Raw genomic sequence first — 24937 nt, forward strand, 5'->3', positions numbered from 1 at the left:
AATCCGACGAGTGTGCTATGAAAAATTAGTGTCCGATCGGATCCGCGTTGCGTCGCTCCGTCCGTCGTCTTGTCACGGGCCAGTTTTTCAACCCTGTGTATATTATTGTTGCGCCTATTGCATGCCCGCTAACAGTGTTTGTGTTTGGTGTTTGAATTTGAAACCGGTGGAATGTGTCGTCGCACAGCGCTGCCGGCAGTTCGGGACTACGCCGCGGCTCGCATCGTCCGCTTCACGCAGTAAAAATGGCCGCGCTCCGTGGCTGCCTATCGCAAGATCATTTCTGCAGAAGACCGAAGAAGAAAATTAGTTGACCCTGTTGCCATTGCTCCCTTACTGCAAAACGCTTGCGGCAAAGCCCAAAAAGGTACCCGACCAAGCGACACCCATTTACCCGCGACACTAAACCCGTAACCGTTGCCCAACGACCGACGCGCGTACCCAACAACAAATTCGCCGAAAACCACCTGAATCTCGGTAACGTTCTCCCGTCGTCGCCTCGTTGTTGTCGTCCGAGGCGGCGTATTTCGAACGTCCGCCGGCAAAACAGGCGCCTGTAATTCGTATATACAATAATGGCGGCAGTCAAACATGCGCTATCGTTTTGACTTCCAACAGTGTTTACTTGGTGTGATTCTTGAGAAGTTGTACACAAAGTGGCCACGCAAAACGGCACTCGAAACACCCGCTGCCTATCTCACGGGGAATACGACCCGGTTCGATAACGTTTTTTAAGTTGTGTGCGCGTCCGTATGAAAAAAAATTCCGGGTAAACGACAGTGAGCGCGATGAGTCGGTGTAAGAAAAAATACGTGGTGGTCTGAGAGTTATGCGGCCAGGCCGTGCTGGTGGGCAACGTAAAGCAAAATGTAAATATTGGTTCGGTTTGAATTTCGGTTGGTTTGTTGTTGGGTCCGTGCACGCACATAACCTATAACCGTTTGTTGTGTGTGTGGGGCGTTCCGTGGTTTCAAGTGAGCCATTCAAATTCTCCGGCGTACGTAAATGTTCTGAGTGTTTCGGAGGTTTCAGTGTGTGTATTGGGTTTTTTTAGAATTCGAAGACAGTGGCCGAATATCCCCTGTAAACGAGTGCACGCTGTTTAGGTTCGAAAACCGGCTTATTTTATAATATAATAGGTTTTTTGTGACAGTTTCTTGTGTTTCATCCGCGGAAACTTGACGGTTTCATAAGTCGCAACTAATTTGGCAGAGTTTCACAGATAATTTTATACAATAATGTATTTTAAACCAATTTCTATTTAAATGATGTTTTTATATTTGTTACGTCACGTTACGTTTCAGATAAATTCCTGTATTTTTATTTTAATCATAGTATTTCGTTGAATTAACAAAACATGATTTTACAAAAAATAATAGTCCCTATAAATTGGATATATAAATGGATTATTAATTAAGATACCTAGAACTAAGTTAATTTATTAATTGGTTACAAAATAATTGTTTAATTTTTGAAAATCGATTTAATTATTCTACTTGATGAACGTAAACCTAACATAAAATATTTCACGCAGTAAACGTAATTTGGTAGATATACTATAATGTCTTCATCAAATTTGATACAACACAATCAATATCAATATGTAGGTTATTATAGTGTTAGTTTACTTATTAAAAATTAAGCCAGTACTAAATAAAATATAGAGAATTTGTAGATTATTAAAGTCCATATTATTCACTGCAACATAGTGTTTTTTGACGTTCAGTTGATAAAAACGTAGTTTGAATGATGCTCTATGGGAAACGAGAATTTGAGTGCTCATTTGACGTATCCGGACCACGCTAGAATCAAAGGGGGCGTAACCATAGAGTATGGTGCACGAGTAGAAATATCGAACGAGATTATAAAGTATCGTCTACTAGTTACCAATTGATTTATAAAATTCCGTGGTGTGCTCTCTTGCGACTACGGTTTATAGCTTCGTATAAAATTATTTAAAAAAATACCTGTATTATGAAATTTATGGCTCAGAAAATTATGGTTCCGTTTTATAAATATGAATTGATAAAACCGGAACGTTAATTTCGCTATAAATAAGATATTCTCTCTTAGCATCGTCTCTAATGATTCAATTTATTTATATTTACTATCGAATAGTTTAAAATATTTTCATTGAATTTCTTTAATTATCTAAGTGCATAAATTATATTCGAAATTAAAAAGTGACACATTTTAATCAATGCAACTAAACGATGTTACGCAGTTGTCTGTAAAGTTACACGTTTGTAATAATAATCATTAAAAGTTATCCAAATAATTCGTTTGCAGTCAAAACAAACTTTGCTTTATCTATTCCGTCTTAAATCAATTTGATTTCATGAAAAAAATAACAACAGTGGCAAACAAAAGCATGGAATTTTTTTATTTCATAATTTCTTGAAATAATTTTTTTGATGGGTTAGTGTTCGTTTCCAAAAAAATAAAACAAAAAATATTGAAATGGATTATAATTAATAATTTTAATTGACAGAAATATAAAAAAAATCATGAGAACCTTGTAATTGGTCATATTTTATTTTTTATTGTATTGCTGAAGTCAATTAAACTAAATATATATTCACATATTTTTGAGTTTTATAACCAGATTTGTAAATAAAATTAATATTTTAGTAATTATGTATATAAATCACTATTGTATTTCTTAATTTTTATAAAAGTAGCGTTAAGTATTATGTGCCATTCATGCCATCAATTGCTACTTTACCATCCAAGTTTATGATAACAAAAACTGATAAAGTATATGTCAACTGTGCAATATTTACTTTATTTAAGTAAGGTACGATTAATCACTATTGTACCCTTGTGTCTAATGTTTTGTAAATACTTGCACTTGATCAATTTTGATTCATTGAAATTCGAAAAGATAAATTTCGTATAATTATTCGAGAACCTATCGATTAAATTAATGTATATCAGTTATAGATTAAATTGGTAGCATTAGTTTTAATTAAAACCGTTATTATCTCGTACGTGAATATTTCGCCGTGCTATTAGGTTATCAGTCGTCTTAGACGACATCAGGACCAAATATGTGTAGGTGATTAAAATGTGCGTTGTGTTGCAGGCGTTAACCGCCGCGTAGCGCGCCCCATCACGCTGCCCGTCACCCTGGAGGACCCGGCCACCACCTGGAAGGGACCGCCGGCCGGCTCGGAGCCCCAGAACTTCGCACAGAGTCAGGCGAACTCGTTTTCCGGGCCGCCGGCGGGCTTCCAGGGCGCCTCGCCCTTTCAGGGGGGCCCGCCGGCCGGGGCCGGTTCGCCCGCCGGCGCCCCTCCCTACCAGGGCGGACCGCCGCCCGGCTCCACGACGCCCCAATACAATGCGTCGCCCGCGCCCTCCGGTTCGTCGACGCCCGGTCCCGGTCCGCCGCAGAGCGTCGGCAACTCCGGTTTCCCCCCGCCGCCCAACAACTCCGGACCCTACAATGGTCCCGGACCTGGACCGGGACCTTTTGGGTCGCCATCCGCGGGCGGACCGCCCTTCGGACGACCCGGTTCGTCGGGTCCACCGTTCGTCGGCGGTCCCGGCCCGGGTGGCAATCCCCACTTCCAGCACTTCGCACCCGGACCGGGGTTCGGCATGCCGCCCGGCTCACCTTTCGGTCCGGGTCCCGGTCATCCGATGTCCGGCCCCATGGAACCCGGACACGGAATGATGGCCCGTCAAATGGGCGGACCTATTCCTGTTGATCAAGGGTAAGTTTACGTTATGTGTTGTTTATATTTGTAGTCCTAAAAAGCTATACAGGAATATAAAATATTATTCGAATGAAATTTTCCTTCACAGTGGTCGAAATACTGTAATTTATCGGTATACCCAATAAACTAGTTATTGGGAGATATGCTAATACAATTAAGTATATAATGGAACAAAGCTTGGAACATTTTGTGTATCCGATATTGTTTCCCTCGATTATTCATTTGCTATGCCCCGTCGAGGGTTAAATCTATTTACGCATTTATACATTCAATGGGTGAGTGTTTTTTAATAGCATAGCATAGCAGCTTGCATTTGTGCTGTTGATATTAATTTGATTATTTGTAACAGACAAAAATAAAATTATAAATATCCTATATACTATATAAAAATATCGAATATAATATACTGTCAAGTCGAAAAAAATTATCTCCTTATATTAAACTGTGTTCTGTTGTGTTATTTTTGACCTGTATTTTTTGAAGTAATATCCTATTTTTTAATGAATAATAAGTATTATTGGAAGTTCTAACCTAAATTGTTCATAACACAACTTATTTTTGAGACAACAATTTACCATTGAATTGAAAATAAAATACTTTTCAATTGAGATCACAAAACCAGTCTTTTCATTAATAAAAATAATTCATAATGATACTGGGCAATTACTTAAATTTATAAAATTTTCATAAGTTTTGTTCGAGGTTGATGCCTTGTTCCAATCAAAAGTTGCCAGAACTTCACTGATTTCACTGCATATATGGAATTTTTTCGATATTAAGAAAAATATTCGTTTTTCAATACAAAAATGTTTTTGTTAAAAAAAAATAATTAATTAAAATAATGAATAATAAACAAAATTTATTTTAAAAAATTGAATTAAATCGATGTCCGATGAGAATATGTTGACATGTTTCTTGTGAAGTGTAACATAAAATTAGATTTTCTTTTAGAATTGAATAATTAGGAATCTAGTTAATAATTATTTTTGACATAAAATCCCATGTTGTTATTTAGCTGTTTCCAGAGCAGTTGATTACCTAATTAGGGTTTAAATCAGTACCTAATAACTTTGATATTTTATAGAAAAACAATCTATTCTATTGAATTGTTTATGGTATAAGGCTATCTAAAAATGCATTAATGTTTAGGTTTGTTACATTTAGAATTCTCAAGTTGAGTCATCCATTTTTTTTTCATTTTTAAGATATTGACAAGAGAGAACGTGGTAGTGGGTATGTGGTGTACACTGTTCTAAAATTTATTCTATTTAACCACATTCTTTTCATGACCATTTGGTGAGAAAAAATCTTTTGAAAATTTTTACATATAATGAAATAAAATAAAATTTAATTTAAATTCTTTATTAACTACTTTATTAATCGACTGAAATATGTAACAATGTAAAAAAGTACTATATATTGTTTAATAGTACAGTAGAGTTAACTGTATAATGTGGTAACTCTGTTTAATTGGACGACTGTATCATTATATAATCTAGTGCACTGTTACATTGCTATGTACTGCAGTCGTCCAATTAGGTAGACTTAAAAATTATACCTTTTTTATCTCATTCATTGTGAAAGTTTTATTAAATTTTAGATATTAGTTTATTAGAAATTTGGAGTATATCTAAACCCTGATAAAAATATACAATAATTATTGTTGAAAATTCGAATGAAAATTTTTATACAAACGCTGCGATTCGGTAATTTTCAATTGGATCAGAAATAATCAGTCGTTCAAAATAGTTTTTTTTTACATTAAAAATGCGTCCCAATTCAAAGAATACACCGTTGTGATATCACCGCTCGCCCGTGTGGGTTGGGCGCCCCGTGCACGGTGTCCCCAATTTTTTTCACGCGGCCCCCGTTTCGGGGGCTCGGGACCCGGGGTCCCCGCGTAGGCTACGCGCCCGTCGCCGACATCGGCGAGGATATGTAAATATTTTCGTCGGCGCCTGTACGAGCCCCGTTCGCGTTCTCATCCGCCGCCGCTGCTGCCGCGGCACACCGCCCGCTCCCCTTCCTCGTCCCCCTCCCTCACCCCTCATTCCCGTCCTTCTGCACACCGCCACCCTCCAACCCTACCGCCCTTCCCGTCCCACCGCGCGCACCGTCCGCCCGCGAACTCGGGGGGGTTGGTTGGCTGCCGGTGTGGGCAGCCAGCGCGGCAACTCTCGCTCGCGAGGTGCACGGAGGAGCGCTCTCTCTGTGTGTGCCGGCTCGATACGTCTATAGTGTCGTCGGCGCGTCGGGGACCCGCACCGATATACAAAGCCGCTCCTGGTCGAAGGGACGCCCCGGCAACGCGCAGGTGGATTCTCCTCGCGATCGGGCACATCCGCGAAATTCGACTCTTTTTCGATTCAGAAAATTTAACTAATTACGGATAATTATAAAATTTAAGAGATTTTAATTTTTTTGAAATTTTCTTGTTCCTGGAAGATTTTGATTAAGTGTTTAACTAAAAAATGTAAAACAGAACATTAATAATAATATTTATTAGTAGCAATGAATCTGAGTAATGAATTATACATTAGGGAATACAAGGTGATCCACTTTTTCAGATTTAAGTAAATGTTACTTAGTAACACTTAATTTTGAACTTAAATATTTCGATGTAAAATAGGATATTGGTATATGAAAATTTTTCTGAAGTTTTCAATAAACTAGTTATATCATAGTATATCATTTTTAATTTTTTATGAAAAGTACTGAATTTTAAAATTTGTTGGATTCGTCTGATTGCCAATGGCTTTAAAAAACTAATCCACGGACTATTTTGCACATAAATCAGATATAGTTGTTAGTGAACTACTGTTCACATGTAAATTGATAAAAAAGGAATAAAATATTATAAATTATACGATTTTATCACAAATCTTTCCATATACATTGCAAATAATATTAATCGACAACATAAGATTATTTATTCTATTAATTACACTGTATAATATAAAAAATTATAATATATCTACTCGTCCTCAAATATTTACTTTTAACAGGGTTTTTCTTTAAAAAATCTCTTAAGATTATGAAAAATGTTTTTAGTTGGTTAGCAAATAAAATTAAAACATAAATATTGAAAATATATATAATATTCTCTGTAGTATAAATTAAAATTAAGAGAAATTATAAGTTATAGTTTTATTAAATGAAATCAAATCAAATCATTTTTTGAATTGAACCAAAAGAAAACAAATACAGTTGAATTTCAATAACTCGAACGATGATTTACCACAAAGAAACTTACTAGAAAGTAATAAATATGTGTTTATCAGCCAAGTAATCGTTAATAAAATGTACTTCCGTTTAGAATTTAAGATGTTGAAATCATGTAAACATTATCGACAATTGATCTTAGAATTGTTGGCTACCTGAGGCAGGAAAAATTCTAGTTATCGAAGGTTGTGCCAAATATTCAGTTCGAGTTATTCGAAATTTTCACCCTGCCATTGCACACCAATTTGCTTCGAGTTATCGATATACTTAGTAATTTAATCAAGTAAAAATATCGGTACACTAAATTTTGCCTTTAGGCCATTGGATGTTTGATTAAGCCATAAAAATTTGAAATTTTATTTCACTATAGTTTGCTTTTAATAAAATTAGTTTAATATTGAAAACATGAATACATTTACTATGCGCGTTATTAAAATTAAAAAACAAAATAATAAATAATGAATCTGAATTTTTTGTAATATAATATTTACTTTCAGTTTGAATTAAGTGTAATCTTACATAATTACATTTTAATACTAAATGTTAAATAATTCTGTCCCTATTATTTATATATCATATTAAGATTACACATTTAGATAGCTTAACGATGAACTTTATATGCAAGAACTGCAAAAGACCGTCTCGCAAACTTTCATTAAGGCCAATCATAACTTGTTTTAATTTAAACATTAACATCATTATGTTGACACTAAAATATCATGGTAGATTATAGCAAGAATAATTAATATTGTGCACATTAAAAAAACGTCTAATCAACAGGTGTTTGGTTTATATTTTCATGCGTACGTTGTTTCCATCGTTCACCGTCAAGAACTTCAATTTACGTCATTCCGATAAACCAAGAATGCCTCTATCACGAAGACGCACCACTTCCGCTCTCAATTTGCTTAAATATGTTGTCGGTTTATTTTCCAGAATGCCTTGATTTATTTAATTGCGACAAGTCGTTTATTTTATGATTTAATTACGTGGATTTATTTATACAATTACATAAATTTAATTATGTGCATTTATTCATACAATTGCTCATTAATTATTAACGGTTGTACGGGCGTTTTATTTTAGATTTAGCACCGCAACGGGCATAGTTTATTTCTTGGACATTCGATAAGAATTGTGACAATTTTCCTGGAAAACAAGTTTTTATACAACCTTTTAAATATACTGACTTTGCGATTAGTTAAATGCGTATCCACTCTATTTTATACATACGGTCCGGACAGAACCGAAAGTTTTATTTATAGCATTTTGCATGGTCTTTGGCGATAGTTTATCGGACAACGAAATTTAAAAATTGCGGTTATCACTCGAAACGTCAAAACAAGTGTGTTATCGCAACGTCTAGTTTTATTTCTATCGCACTTAAACGGGTGTATACACAAACGGTTACATTTATACAAGTATTTTTCGTAGATACAATATTGACAGTAATTGGACGTTTCTAATTGTAATATTTACTCTACGTAATGTGTAATATGAATAATTTATCACAAGAGTTACATTTATCGAAATATACGTATATATATTTTATTTTCGGAGTTTTCATTTTGAACTGTGAGAATACATTTGAAATTTTCTGTGAATTAAATAGTACATCAATTTTGATCTAAACATTCGAATATAGGGAATTGATTTTTAAGATGTGAAATTTTGTTTTAAATTAATATATTTTACAGAAAATGACAAACAAAAATTGTAGAAAAAAACTATTCAGTACTTACCATGAATAAAAAAAGTTTTAAACTTTAAACAATTATGTTGCTGTTGAATTAGAATTGCAATAAAAATGGGGCTTCTTATTTAAGATTTCAAAGTTACCTACCCCCAGTCTCACTTGAAGGGTAGGTGGATGTTTTACCAATTTTAGCATTAACTCACAGAATTAAGTAGATGTTTAAAAATTTTTTGATTAAAATCATCATCCTGTAAAAAAATAAATAAAATTTAATATATGATGTTTATACGGAAATACTTATTGGGTTCTTTTTTTTCAAAAATTCTTCAATAATTAGAAATTAGAAAAAAGGCATTCAAGAATAAGAATTAGTTATTTACTTAGAAACTCTTGATAATTATTTATATCAAACTATATGGCTATTTTCTATAAGTGAAAATTTTTAAGAGTAAAAATTTGGTAAATTAGGAGAAAATCTGATTTTTTTTATCTGTTTTAAAAACTCAAAAATGTTTTACTATTATTAGAATACTTAATATTATTAAAATACGTGTAATAATATTTTATTAAATCTAGTCGATCGATTTAAATAAACGAATTCGATATCTGGAAAATGGTCGATATTGATGTGAACTGTAGTAACAATTTAATAAAGTAGAATCAGATCAATCAAGCAACAAGTGACGGCTTGTTATTAATACACAAGATATTTAATTATTTCTTTAAATTACTAAAAAGTTATAATCAGAGTTCTTGGGAAGTTATACCCTAATTAATTCTTATAAATTATAACAAATGTGAACACAGAAAAATTTTAGTAGTTATGTCTCAATTCTACAACGAACTAAATTGTTTAAAAACACAAGAAGTAGCCGTAAAACAGTAACTGAACTAATTGCGAAGCATCAATTAAGAACAGCAAAAAATATCTAAAGTGCCACTTTAAAATCCAAGTGCCTAGTTGTTAATGTGGGTTAGAGCAAAGATGTGCGACTACTTTTTGACGTGCTCCACGATTATAATACCGAACGCCAGTAACAAAGTTACATTCCACTCGTAGCGTCGGTCCGGCCGGCCGGCGACTCACCAAGGATGTCGACGATTCCGGTTAATTACCGTCCCCTCCCGAACGAAACAAAAAAGACGCTGGAACTGCACGGGGAAAAATAGGGAAAAAAGAAAGGTAAACCCGCGTGGTGTACGCGGTGCGTAAGAATTTGAAGGTCCGACGACGTGGCCCGTCGTCGCCGCCGTCGCCGTCGTTACGCAAGCGGCGTAACAATATTTTCCATAACAACAACCGAGCAACAATTAGAAACCGGTATTTATTTATCGCGGTGCGCGTAGCGAGCGGAGAGCCCGGCGAGCGAGGCCGGTGTTTATTGTCGGGACCCGGACGCGCCGACCAGAGTGTAGACCGCAGGGGGATGGTTATGGCTCGGCGGGGCGCCCCGGAGCCGGGTTCGGGCTCTCTCGTTCTCTTCCAAACCGCCGCCGCCCCTCGCCCCGCCGCGCCACGCCGCACTCTGGGCCGTTGCGGCCGGGCGCACGCTGACCCACGAACAGCGAAGAAGCCGGACGCGCGATGGGTTGGTTTACGTTGGTTATGTGGATGCGATGGGTTTTGAGTTTTAGGGGGTTGTACTGAAATGTGATGTTGCATATCGGAAAATTTAATTTGCAATTGGGTTTTAAATTTATTGCCTGTTTTAATAGGTCACATAAGCTTGGTCGTCAAATTTACATATTGGAACAAATGTAAACCTTTTTGATATATTTAAATAGACAACATATTGTAGAAACTAGAGGACAGAAAATATTTTATTTCCACTATTTTCCTGTAATTGTAATACCAATTTTAATTAATTTAGTAGCACTAGAGTGCCTGTTTTGTAAAAGGATGGTCTTTTACATTAATTATTAAAAACATTTTTTGAAAGGGTTGATGGACATATTCTGTTTAAGTTTTAATATTTTTTTAGTTTTTCCTTTAAAGTGTTCATTGTTTCCTATAATAATAAGTTACCATACGATGATCGATGATATTCTCGATAATATATATTTTTCTGTAACTATTTATTACCAGGCAGTTGTTGCTGCTTTTAGCAGAAGAATTGTATAAAGTTTTTCAAAGTTTCATATTGTTGGATTAATAAAATAGATTGTAAAAACCTTTTATATTTTCATTTATAAATTCACATTAATGAATGGATTTTGTAATTAAGGATTATCAGGGATTTAATATAATTAATTAAAAGCCAAATACCAATAAATAATATGTGTTGTATGTTATGTACAGTTTGTTCCAAATTAACTGATTTTAACAGCTACTGGTGTACGTATAAATTAAAAAATTGTTTACTTAAAATGTCACGATAACTTTTATTTCAAATGGATGCCATAATTGAATTTATCTTTAAAATGTCTAAAAAGTCAAAACTTCTCAAAAATATATGTGATATGTTAAATAAATAAATTTCGAGGTATTTAATTTATTCAAGATTTATGAAACACACGGAAAATAATATTATATACTTACACATTTAACAAACATGATATTTGAGGAAAGTATTATTAATATAAGGTAACCATTGTTATTTTTTTGAGAATTTATAAGTTACATTTTTATTTTTAAAATTTTTTTAAGTAAAATAAATTACACGCCTCCTTTCTTGATAGTTTAAATATCTTTTGTATCATATATTTCGTAAAATACTAACCATTAAATTGATACAAATAACATAAATAAAATATTTGTCGTTGGTTCTATTTTATAAATATAAGATGATTATTCATATTCATAAATTGTTATTTATTTATGTAAGTACATAGTTTGTTTTACTATACTATTATATTAAAAAATATATTTTGAAATATATGTTTTTACGTAACATGGAAAAGTATTTTATATTAGTGTACTAATTTTAATTTTATTTTAATTTTTTAAGTCCATCTACAATATTTATCTGTGTAACATTATATTGAATGCAGTAACCAATTTTATTCTAATTAAGTTATACATTCAAGGGGTTGGACCCTCGTCAAATCAATAATTTGTAGGCGTCTGAAATAATCTTTTTTATATTTTTGTTTGTTATTTTTTGGGTTTACCAGTTTTGAAAATATTAAAATCACACACACTATATTCTTCAATTTTTTTTAAATATAATTTAATATTATTTTAACCAAAACTAACGATCAATCATAATAATGTTCAAAATTTATTATTTTTTTAAAATGTTATATTTAATGTTTTTAATTTTAATTAATATTAAAATTGTATCATATATTTTTTTTTATTTTACGAATAAAAATGAAATAAATTTCCGAATTTCTGTTTATTTCACCACAAAAATAAATTATTAATAATTTGCAGAGCGTTGCACTTCATTAAAAATAAATCTGATGATCTAATTCAGATAATAAAAATTATATTTAATCTTTTAGATTGTAATATAAATTCTGATTAATTTTTAATAAAAAAATCGTTGTTTCCAAAATGTTTTATCATAATAAATATTAAAATATATTAAAATTAAAATTATTTGTTTTATGTCTATTTTATTATAATTGAAAGCTGTAAGTAGCAAATTTATCATTGTTTTTTAAATATATTAGAGATGTTAAAAATATTTTTATGTTCGTCAATCAGAATTTGCATAATAACTAACTATTTTACATATCATTCAATTTGTTTTAAAAAGTTGTTAAAATTGCAAATTATTAATTGGAATCCATCACAGAACGTTAATTAATGATAATGATTTCCTACAAATACATATATGTAAGTAAACTTTTATTTTTTCTAGTATGAATAATAAATTAAGCCAACTGATTTTAATACAAAGGAACTAAAGAACATTCTGTTTCTATTTTTAGTTTGCCCCCCACTATCTAGCATTATTTAAATTAAATAAATTTGTTCAATGTTGATAAGATGCGTTTCGTTTAAAACATTTTACATTATTATTAATTTTTTATTGATATAATTTATTATTAAGTTTACGTAATTTACGTGTGTTATTTAATCAAAACGACTTTGAATTTCGGTCGCGGGCCACCGTGCGGTTCGGAACAGAAAGCCGAGCACACCAGAGCAACGCCGCGGTGCTCCTCCTCCTCGTCCTCCTGTCCCAGCGATGCCGGCCGGCCGGCGGAACGTACAGGTGTATGCGGCCGCGGCGACCACGTGGTTGTTCTCCGCACTCACACACACACACCGCACTGACCTCTTGTCGCGATGCCCGGCCGCTCCGCCGTTTGCGGCGTGGAGGCCGACGCCGGGCGCCGTTTCTCTCATGTTCGATGACCATAAAAATAATTGTTTTTATATAATTATAACGCATTGTTTAGTAATTATATGTAATATTTCATTAATTTGGAGTAACATTTTTATGAGGTTTTAAAAAATCTGATCTGTATCATAAATACAGTGTGATTATGTTGATAGTAACGAATTTTTCGCTATTATTTTACTTTATCATACAATTTTCCGCATGATTAAAACATCAGTTTTATTGATAGAAAATCGAACTAAATTGAAAAATGGTTAAAAAATTGTGTTATAAATTTATATAATTAAATAAAATAATACAGATAACAAATAGAGGTAGAAATGAAATTATTATTTTCAATATAAAATAGTTTATTATTTTATTTAATCAAAATAATATAATAAATTTATTTTTAAGTTGTCGATATAAATTACTAACTTAAGTAAAAGTTGCTCTTTTATATTGAAAGCTAAATTAAAATGAAAAAACTGATGAAAACGACGTGAATGTGAATTTTCATTAAATTTAATGTAAATATCTGTACAATATCTAAAACATGAATATAGACATAATTATATTATATAATTGACAATGGTTGACATTATAACATGTTGACTTTTTAAAATGTTAAATATTTTAACTCTTTTATTTAATATTAACACTTAAAATATTAATTTATTATTTTTGTTTTATACACCATTATATTCTTATTGGATAAATGTCACATATTTTTCTGAATTGAGCTTGACATAAATATAGAAACCTTAATTCCGAAAGGGATTTTTAATGATTAAATTTGTGTTATTTAATTTAACATTAACACTTTGCATAATATCGGGTTTGTTTTACAATTATGGTCCATATTTCTTCCTGATGATGTGATTAAATGTTTATATCGAATTTAGTTATAAACGTGATCCACCATTTTTTCTGCAAGGTTGGTGTGAAGACAAAACATCTTTTTACCAATCCGTCACAATTTTGAATTTGTTTCTGGGATTGTTTTCATATTGAAACACTTTTATTAAGAGTATCATTTCTTCAATATATGGAAGCAAATTGTTGTTTAATATGTCTCTGGCCCAATGTTTCATTGTGGGTATAACAAACTTTTTGTGTATTTTAGTCCCTGTAGGATGTTTAATATAAGCAGAATCATCACTTTTTTATACATTAAATTTGGGCTCGTCACAAGAAATTACTATCCTACTAATTACTATGCGATCCTACTTAACATTTTTAGTAGAAACCAGGATTTTTTTGTGGATATGGAGTCAAATGAACGTCAAAGCCGTTGAACTAATTTCAGAAAGTTTCATCTAGGTTAATTTCAGTTGACTATAAGATTGTATTGTGTTTTACAAATTATCGGCTTTCTTTTTAACTTTATATTGTTAGGTATTATTTTCTTATCCAAAAATAAGGGGGTCCGAATTACTGGAATGTCAGTGTATCAGAGTAACTGGGGATATGTGAATATATGTTCTTCAACTTGCCTGTGTCGAAAATGTTTTTTCTTTTTGCTTTTTCCAGTTTATTTTTCTTTATTGTTTTATTTGGATTGAGACATTTTGATCAAATTATTGTTTCTGAATGATTTTCGGGATGAATTTGGAAGAATTTAAGAAGACATAAAAGTCAAGATAATTATTAGAAAACATTATTGTATTAAAATAATAATGGGGTTAAATTTTCAAAATTAATTAATTAAAAAAATGTCTAATTTTCAATTTGAGATTTTCTAAACATTTCATTTTAGTTTAGTTTAATTTTTAAATATATCTTAATAAAGACAGATATGTTATATTTTAAATAAAAGAATAAAAGAAAACATTAATATTTGTGACTTAAATAATCCACACATGTGTACTGTGTACTGGTAACATGTAAAGCTCCTAAACTTGTCGGTGTATTCAGTGATTAATCAATGAAATAACTATGCATATGAATTAATATTCGAAGTGATTAGTACTACATCACTGTCCGTAAAATAGACTTAATTGAATAACCATACCGATTGAATTGAGTAATTGATTTAATTACGCCAGTTGTCTCAGAATAAATAAATTAATAAAACCTATTAGCCAATTGCAATTTTGATGATTTATTAGCGTCACTAAATGCGTATAATCAAGGGAACGAAAAAACCTTGCACAATTAACCTTACAGAAAATCGTTCGGTACGATTTTTTACCACAATACCAATGTTTTTCTGTTTATTGTCAACCTTGAATTTTATGTAACAAGATATGATCTAAGTTTTGCAGTAAACAAGACGTAGTTTATTGTTCGCACAATAATGCCTGGGTTCAATCCGAAATTGGTATAACTGAATTTTTATCGTGCGGTCGTAAAACGATGAGCAATTTAATTGGTCTTTGAATTATTACCGAAGGAACGTATACGGAATACGAATACATATATCACCATTGTGTTATGCAATAGCGATGAATAAAAGGAAATAATCCGTCGTCGCGACGAAGCAAGCGTTGCCGGATTTCGTAATGAGGTCTTGGATGGTCTAATTGAAAAACACATGCATCTAAGAGAAAATTGTTAAATGCGGGATGACGAACGTTTGACTTGCATCACTGTCGAGAAGACGGATCACGAATCGCTGCGGAATCCCTCGTTTACTTGCAAATGCGTTTCGTAGGGAAATTTCGACGTGACCATTTGAAAAAGTTTCCATTGTCCGTTCCACATGTAAATACTACAGGTGAACCAGGGATATTGGGTACATTTTAAATAAATAAACTCTTATTTTAATTAATATTTAGTTAATAGTCATCAGTAGTGAATGTTCTTGGTGAATGTAAATTTAGAAAAACTAAATACTTTCATTCGAAAGGCTCATTTCAACCAATATCAAAAAAAGTTTGCATTCTACTTTCGGAGATTTGCACAAGGTGTAGTCACAGAGAGCAATGAAAGCTGAATTAGGTGACCCCGACAGAAATGAATAAAAAATCCACAAAATGATAACTTTTCTGATTTATCTGAGAAATAAATATCTAGTTAAAGAAGCATTACATAGTAATATTTAAGATGTAGAGGAATTTTAAAGAATGAAATTAATCTAGAGAAAGTCAAATGCAGTTAAAATGCTCCATGCTGTCAATGTGTACTCATTGAGAATAATCTTTCCATGGAAGTTGTTGTCTTTGAGAAAACTCATAACTACGAATAAAACAGTTCAAACTAAAATAGAGACACATTTAAACAAAAGGTAATAGAGTTTCGGTTGTGTGTATAATATATTTGATTTTACGACAATATATATTCATTTTGTTTTTATATAGTTTTCTTTTATTTATATTTTTTTATAGTATTTGATCAAAGTTTTAGTTATTATGAAAATAAAAAAATTAAAATATTAGTTTCGTGGACAACACTATGAATTATCTTGAAATTTACAAGAAATATTTTACCCAAAAATATCACAAATTGTATAATTTTTATAATATTTTTTCTTTTCTTGCAATGGTGGAACATTAAGAAAAAACAGAAAATCGTGCGTCGATTCCCAGGCAGTGCGTCGGTTCTAAGTGAACGGGCGAGAGGATCCTTTATTGGGCCATAGCATCTTTCCCCTATTCTCGGAACCTCTATACCTGTACATATTCTAAAGTCACCGACCTGAGGCTTTCCGAGAAACTCTCGGTTTGTGCAAACATTTTGACGATCCTCCCGGTCGTTCGTCATTTTTTCAAGAGGTCAACGCAATAAAGTTGCTCGCCTCCTAATTTCCATAATGGAATGCTCGGTTCGTTATTAGACAATTGGACGGCCTCCGTAAGATTTTAATGGAGCCGGGATTTTTATAATTGAGAGTTACAATGGGTGCCACGTAAACTCGGACAACAACGGGATCGTGGAACCATGGCGGCGTGAAAACGCATAATAAAATGGATAGCGGGGGCAATTAATGGAAATAATTTATAAAACGCGGGATAACGCAATTAATCACCTGATTTGTAACACATGCTGCGGCTGTTTTGTAAGCAGTTAATGTAACAGTGTCAGTACTTTAATGTAAAACTATTTATATGGTTCGTATTTGATAAATAAAATCACTAACAAATACATGAATGGTATAAAAATTATTACGTCGTACATATGCACATGAACGATAGAGAATTTAAACAATTTTAAAACGGTATATTACGATTTTTAAAAGTATTCCACTGTATTTTATTATGTCTTATCCTCTTAAAAAAATAATTAAATATTTTAAAATAGCCACTCAAAATAAATGAGAATAGTATTTTGTTATTTTGAAAAATACATTTTAATATTTTTTATTCTTGAAGTTGTTATTTCTAGAAATTTATTGAGTATGGTTCTAAATTTTAAAAATATTTGTGTTTGTGAGAAATTGAAGTCTAAAATATTTGTAACTCTCAGAATCAAGAATATTTTAAAACATTATATATTCTAAAATTTTAATTTTTTAATTTTTGTATTCTGACAATTTATAAAATAGTGCAATTTTTTTATATTAAGCTAAATTATTAATTTATTTTTTATGTCAATTTCAAACTCGAAGAATTTATTTTGATGAAAACAAATTTCGGAACCAAAATATTAAATTACTTGTTTCAGTTTTTTAAAATATCCAATGGTATAATAATAATTCAATTCTATAAAAACTCTTTTACTTTAAATTTTATTAAAATTGTGTACTCTGAGAACATAAATATATTTTGTAAATATAAAATATAGTTTTTTGTATTATTTATTTTCTTTATAATATATTAATTCTGAAATTATTAATATATTAATTACTTAGTTAAATGATAATAGTAAAGTGTTAGTAGATGTAAATTTTAATATTTTATTTTTTCTGGTTTAACATTGGATGATAGATTTTAATAATAATTTTTAGGTTAAATTCCAAATTGATTTATTCAGATGAAAGCTTTGGTAAAAATTAAAAAAAAATATTTTAGCACAAATGTATTTTTATGAGAACAAAAGTAAAACGAAATGAATCAACAACATATATAATTGTTGGATTGACAAGTGCGGCATTTTGATCTGTTTGACGCCAATGTCAATAACCTTAACCCCGGAATAACACATCCACACAGAGATATGACATAGATAACGGCGCTTATCGCAATGTATCCCGCACACAAACATGCGAAAGGCCGAAAAATTAGGAAAATCGATAGCGAATTTGAAATGTTCGACGTTTCGTTTATGTGTGTGAGTGCGTGTGTTTGAACACGACTGGATGTGAGAGAGGAACAACGTTGATGCACACACACACATACATACACACACACACAAGGATGCCACCGCTTCGAGCTACACTATGACGTTGTCATGGTTACGGTTCGTAATTAAAGAAAAACGTAAGCTTGATATCAAGCCCTACTGCCTCCTCACTCTATTGTATATCTGCATAGGCGAATTTAATGCACGGTACGTTGGACGAGCGCGATCTATCTCCGGGCAAATACGTACTATATTGGAATCATTCTAGCGAATTAGTTGCATGAATAATGCATTCGGTTTTTCCACTGAAGGTCTTATTGGCCGACGTGGGGGTTAATTGCCCATGGTTAACCTACAAAAAATAAAAAATATAATTCAAAGTTAACAATTTTGTATTATATTGTGCAAATTTCAGGAATAAACTGAATTTTTTTTACAAAAAATTACGAATATATTGTGCTATTTCACAAAAGAGTTTTTAAAATTTAATTAATTAATTAAATTTATAAAATAATGGATAGTAAATATTGGTAGAATTTCCTTGAGTACATAATAATAAAATCTAAACAAAAAATTGTTATATGTCTATAGTAATATTATTATACTTGGAGAAAAGTAACAGGCACAGATTATTTAGGAAAACTACTATATATAGTATAATTGAATTTATTGATCAATTGGGTGAATTTGTATTTCAGTCCTCTGAAGAATAGTGTGAAAAAATAATAATTAATACACTAATAAAAAACGTCGACACATTGCTGATACGATGGTAAAATTTTTGAACCATCAGTGCCATTGTATTCATTGAGCCCCATACTTGTTTTTTCTTTCGCAGTTTTTCATCGTTAATGACATTATTCTAAACAACAGATTCTGTTTTAATTTGAATGATAAAAGCAAAACATATTTTTTTATATGTATTGTTTAACAAAATTATTTTTTTACTCTAAAATATTTTTTCTCTAATGAGTACCTCAAACAATAAATATCGTTAAATAAAACCAGACATATTCATCAGCGTTCGGACAAAATTCATTTAATTTTTTTTAATTTCATCTACCTAAATTATTTTTTAATATTTACATGAACCTCTACAACAATTTAATTTAACCTACGGATTTTATTTTTGTTTTTCTCTTAAATTACTTTTTGAAAATATGACGGTCGTTTATGCATGAATATTCCAAGCCAGTTTCTAGTATAATTTTACAATGTAACAAATAAAGTAAATTTTGGACTTGTTAACATAGAAAAATCGAAAAGTCACTATTTATAAACTTTTAAATTGGTTGCTAATATGTATTTATTTGTTTTAGGTATGTACAATTTCATACGTAACATTTATTGTAAGTACGTTATACTTTCATCATTTTCAATTCATTAATCTATTTTGTTGCAACGTTAATTTAATTATTGTGTTTGTTTACATACACAAGTTTATTTGAAGTTAAAAAGAAACGATTAAAACTTTAAAATGTAGGTCAGCATAAATTGCTTGTGACCCAACACGTTATTAATTTCAAACAATTAATGTAACAACCGCGATGTTCCTTTGTCCCATTATCATCCAATTTTGCGAAATGAACAAATACAATGATCAAATTTGCATCTATACAAAAAATACACCGACATATTCAATAAATACCACACGTGTATGGCGCCTTTGTGTGGTATGGAGCCGCAGCATGGATTACATTAACTCGTCCTTTTATCATCCTTATTAAAACCGGTCGGGTTGATAAATTTGCGCAACTCATCTTTAGTCCAAATATTTTTTATTTGGGTTAATTGTGTCTGAATATAAACAGAAGGGGTACGTGTCTGCGAAGGCGGGAAGCAAACTAACGTTACACGACAAACAGGTGTTTACTTCGACGCTGCAACTAGGTATCAAATTAACTCCGATCCATATTAGGCATAATTAAGTCATCGCCAATCAATAAAGCGATGCTATCTGTTTCCATGGGACCGTACGTGTCTTCCAAGAGCAGCGCCCGGAGTATTCTGTACTTTCCGATTCACCGGGGAACATCGGCCTAATACAGCGCGAAATTTATTGTTAATGCTGGACTTAATGCATATTCAAAATTTTCGATAATTATGCAACACCAGTTGCCAGGCTATACATGTGGTGTGGCTCTGGTTGAAGATGAAAAGGTTCACAAAACCATATTTTTTGTTTTTGTAGTGTATATTGACAAAATATTTTTCTTTATTTATACTGTATAAATAAATTAATTGTTATGTCACACTTATTGTTAAAAAAGTATAATAAGAAAGTTAAAAGAAAAAAATATTAATTATTTTTAATTAAATATTTTTTGAAATTGAAAACTTTTATTTATATCTTATGTAACTATTATTTATGAATGATTTTAATGTCTATCAAAATATGATATATAAGTAAATTTGTATTTTTAATCTTTTTATTAAGGATTTAATGTTATTTTTACCTAAGGTACTAAAAATATATTTGGTTTGAAATAATTGATTTTAAATGTTGTAATAACAAATAACTCTTTACTAATAAAGTGATACCTAAGTTATTCATGTCATTTTGGTATCAGTCTGTGCAGTTTATTATGGAGTTGACACTTTGGTAATTCTGTAAACAGTTCAATTAAAGTAATTAAATTGTAATCATGGAACTAAATTTTGTATAATTACTTGATTGTCACTCATATAGTCGTTTCCAATTAAATTGAATGTCAAGAAAATGTAAGCAATTTCGATCAAATTAATTTAAAATATTGTTCAATATTTTTATAATAGTTTGTAATTGTAAAACAATATCTCGCAAATTAATGTGTAATCAAAACTGCTAAAACTTGAGCTTTTCAATGAGCTTTTGGCGCGCAGGTTTCCAGAAATATATTTTCAATATTAAACAAGGCACAAAAAGAAAGAATTTGAACATCTCCATTAAAAATTCTACTTCCCCCCCTCTCGACAATTTCTCACCGCATTTCCTTCGTCTGATAGACAATCACCGACGATTACAACCTTTCCGTCTTGCATTCTCACCCCCCGAAAAACGGTCCCCGTTCGATGATTAATACCCCGCTTTCGTCCCCCTGATTTTTAGCGCTCACCCATAGTACGTCGAGAGATGAACTTTCAGCACGCGCCCCATTGTGAATGCTTTCGCCCTCCCGGCTAATCGAATGCCTTCCCTATTCGACGGGACCTCCCTACTTCGGGTCAAAAAAAAAGTGGCTCTCAGTCGCCGGCGGTGCATTTAGAGCCGGGGGCGCGATGTCGACATCTGTGGCGACGGGTTCCCTCAACACTGGCTTTGACATGACACTAATAATGTGCTTGTTCGCAGTTTTATCGCTTCATTACTGTATTAATTTTTGGCTTGTTCTCGTACGGGTGAACGACAAACTTCATTAGTTTTTAATAATTTATCATGAATATAAATATTTCTCTACATTAAATAAGTGTGATTAGTTGACGAATTTTTTCTAAATTTCATAAAAAATAGTTGTAATTATTAAATAGTTACTTGAAATTAAAAAGAAACCACATACTTTTATAATAATTTTTAATTAAATGTTTCTTTGAAGCAAAGATAACATAATAATTCTTTCCCTGATATAATTTTATAAGAATTTATTCTGACGTTAAAAGTTAATGGCTTTTATAAAATGCGGAATTAAATTAATTTTAATCTACTACTTCCCTCAGAAGAAAAAATAATTTGTAACACTATTTCTCATGTCGATGACCGATACTGTGTAATTTATACCTCATAAAATTTGTTTTTTTCGTTCAATTTTTTATGTATTTATAGGCAAAATGTCACATTTTTTGAGTCAAAACCAAAATTTGCTGAGTAATTTTTAGCCATGAAAATGTCATAAAATCATATTAAAATCTGTTTAAACGTAAATGGTTCATAAAAATAATTGCAATAAATTAATTTTATGAATTTTATGTAACATGAGAAAATGAACTTTAAGAGTTAATGTTATTTTCTATTCTATTTTAAGTTTCTATTTTAAGTTGTTACCAAACTGAAGTTTGCTACATCAAATCTTGTAAATCAAATATTTAATATAAAAATCAAATTGTATTTTTTCTTCTTCATTTAGTTTTACCCTTTTAAAAATGTTAAAATATACCATATTTGTAAAATTAAATTAACAAAACATTTTCTATAATATAAATTAGCAAATACATAAATATTTCCCTATTTAATTTCCTCGGAGGAGCTCTAGTAGAACTAAGTGTAATAAAAAATATTTTACATAAATCATCAAATTATTTTTACTTTTTAAAGGAAATTTTTATTACCCATATAATTATGTAATAATAAATTATCACCAGTTATAACTTTTTCAATATCTAATTGTATTTTATTGTAATGCAGCACCCTAATAAAGGAAGTTTTAACCGAGCGAATATCATTCATAAAATTGATAGTCTCACCGCGTTCGAATTAAATTTAATCGACACGCCATTAATAAAATTGACAACGACTCGCCATTAAACCAGGGTTATTTAATTCGAAGGCAGTAAAACTTTGAATACGTAATGAAACTGATGTTAAAACAATATTCATTTTGAACACTTAATGATTGATATTTATGGAGTTTATCACTCAGTTATCTTAATACATCAAGATATTACAACTGTATTGACCATCTTTAATATCCTCATGATCTCATAATCTTGATATACAACTGTTTGTAACACGGTACCCATTCATTGAGTAAAACCTATTGAAATGATAAACCGCAATAAAAGAAGACCCAAACGAGCCAATATCATTCATAAAACTGGGATAATCCGACCGCGCTCAAATTAAATTTAATCGACGCACCATTAATAAATTAACAATGGCCAGTCATTAATGCCGGGTTATTTAATTCGGCGGCAATAAAACTTTGAATATATAATTAATTGGGTGTCAAAACAATGCATAAAACTGGGGATAGCATTAAGTCGCGCGGGCCTCGGGCCACACGCTTCATAAAAACTTCAGCTCTGGTAATGGATAGTTTCCATAAATACAGTAGGTGGACGGGGAATGTGATTTAGTACGTCTTTAGTTTCACTACTGGAAACTTCACTGCCTTGCATCATTGTCTTGTTAATGTTCAATTTACAGATGAATTATTTTTTAATTATGGCCTGTTACGGAGCTTCCAATGTTAATATTGGGCACCTCAAAAAGTAATGTACTTTTTTAACGTCTAACTGTAAATAAAGTAACATATCTTTATTTAAAATAACTTTTTTTCATCAAAATAAATCACCACTGTAATTAACATATTTATAACATTTTGCAAAAAAAGTGAAGTCTTTTTCTTTTCAGAATTAAATAGTTTCTTACGTAAAAAATTAGACAATGATAAATGAATAAAATGGTGGACGAGGTTGAACTTCCCATTTAATATTTTGAACCTTCTTTTGAGTTTCCATTGACATATATGGTCTTGCTTTTTCATAAAGCATTAGTACACCTTCTCTATTGATTAGAAAAGCTCGTTTTAGAGTAAGTTTTTCATGAACATAGGAGCAGTTACCTTGACTGTTTAGCTTCTTGGTAGTTTGCAAAATCTTTTTTGGGTAAATACCTTTATGCTCTACCAGATTTAATAACTTTAACTCATTGTTCAGACCAAGGAAAATTCTCCTAATCAATTCATTGTTCGGTACCTAATAGTTCCTGACATATTATCCACCTCTTGGCATCTTGTATTGTATTTTCAATAAATGTATACAATTTTTCAATATAAATTTTGCTTTATACATTACATTTTTATAATTTGATAATTGAATCCAGTGATAAAAAATACTTAAAGAAATCCATCCAATATTATACAAAAATGGGAGAATATCAATAAAAATAAATCATAAGATTATTTGATTTTTTCAGAAAATAAATGAATAAAAATTTCCTTCTTGAATATTTAATAATGAAGTAATTAATTATATTATTATTTTGACAATGTAGTAGGATTTAACAAATGAGACTTAGTGCCAATATTTTTCTGGTGGATTTATATCATTAGATTTCTGGGAGTCTAAATATAGACGTATTTATAAAATATTGTCGTTTATTTATTCCCTACAATAAATTCCAATGTTGCAGAGAAAATAGAATTGGTAAGAAGCAGATATTTGTATTAGTTTTTAATTAAATATTTCTTTGAGACAGGCAAAATAAAATAATTCCTTTCATGATATAATTTTGTACGAATTTACATCTGACATTAAAAGTAAAACACATAATTTTTTGTAAAATATAAAATGAAATTTCCCTTAATTTACAATTTTCCTCAGAAATGATAAGACGCATTTGTAAGAAAGAACATTTCTGTTGAACAATTTTATAAAATTTGTTTCTAAAATCAATCAATACATCCATCATACATAGAATTAAATTTAGTTACTGATTCACTACTTAAAAAATGACTTAACTAACTATTAATTCGCTGATTTAATTGAAACCTAACCGTTATGTTGGTAATGATACATTAAGTTTTTTAAATTGTTTTAATTTTAATTTAACGGTTTTTGAAGCTTCTTTTGAGTCTCCATTGATACAAGTGGTCTTCTTTATCATAAAGAATTAGTATGGTTTCTCCATTGATTAAAGAAACTCGTCTTCGAAAAGCTTTTTAGCTTCTTAGTAGTTCCCAAAATATTTTTTCGGAGAGGCCTCTTTAAATAATGTTCCACTAGGTTTGTCAGCTTTAATCCAATGTTCATACCATTGGTTGGAATATTTTTAATAAATGTGTAAATAAAATATATTGTTTTCACACCTTTTCACAATTTTGCAT

The 24937-nt window shown here is 31.1% G+C and overlaps 1 protein-coding gene across 4 annotated transcripts in view; it reads left to right on the forward strand.

Moving 5' to 3' along the window:
• The first annotated feature begins 563 nt into the window (after window positions 1–563).
• LOC109608677 (LIM domain-binding protein 2) overlaps window positions 564–24937 on the forward strand; it is a 65570-nt gene continuing 41196 nt past the window's right edge. For 2 of the 4 annotated variants that reach the window (XM_020025198.2, XM_020025199.2), the window contains exons 1-2: window positions 564–869; window positions 3086–3719. In XM_020025198.2, the coding sequence (XP_019880757.1) occupies window positions 830–869; window positions 3086–3719 (674 nt within the window). In that variant the 5' untranslated portion in view covers window positions 564–829. The remainder of the gene's footprint in view (window positions 870–3085; window positions 3720–24937) is intronic. The other 2 variants (XM_020025195.2, XM_020025197.2) reach the window with 1 other exon arrangement.

Source organism: Aethina tumida, chromosome 3 (assembly GCF_024364675.1).
Source record: "Aethina tumida isolate Nest 87 chromosome 3, icAetTumi1.1, whole genome shotgun sequence".
Taxonomy (NCBI): domain Eukaryota; kingdom Metazoa; phylum Arthropoda; class Insecta; order Coleoptera; family Nitidulidae; genus Aethina; species Aethina tumida.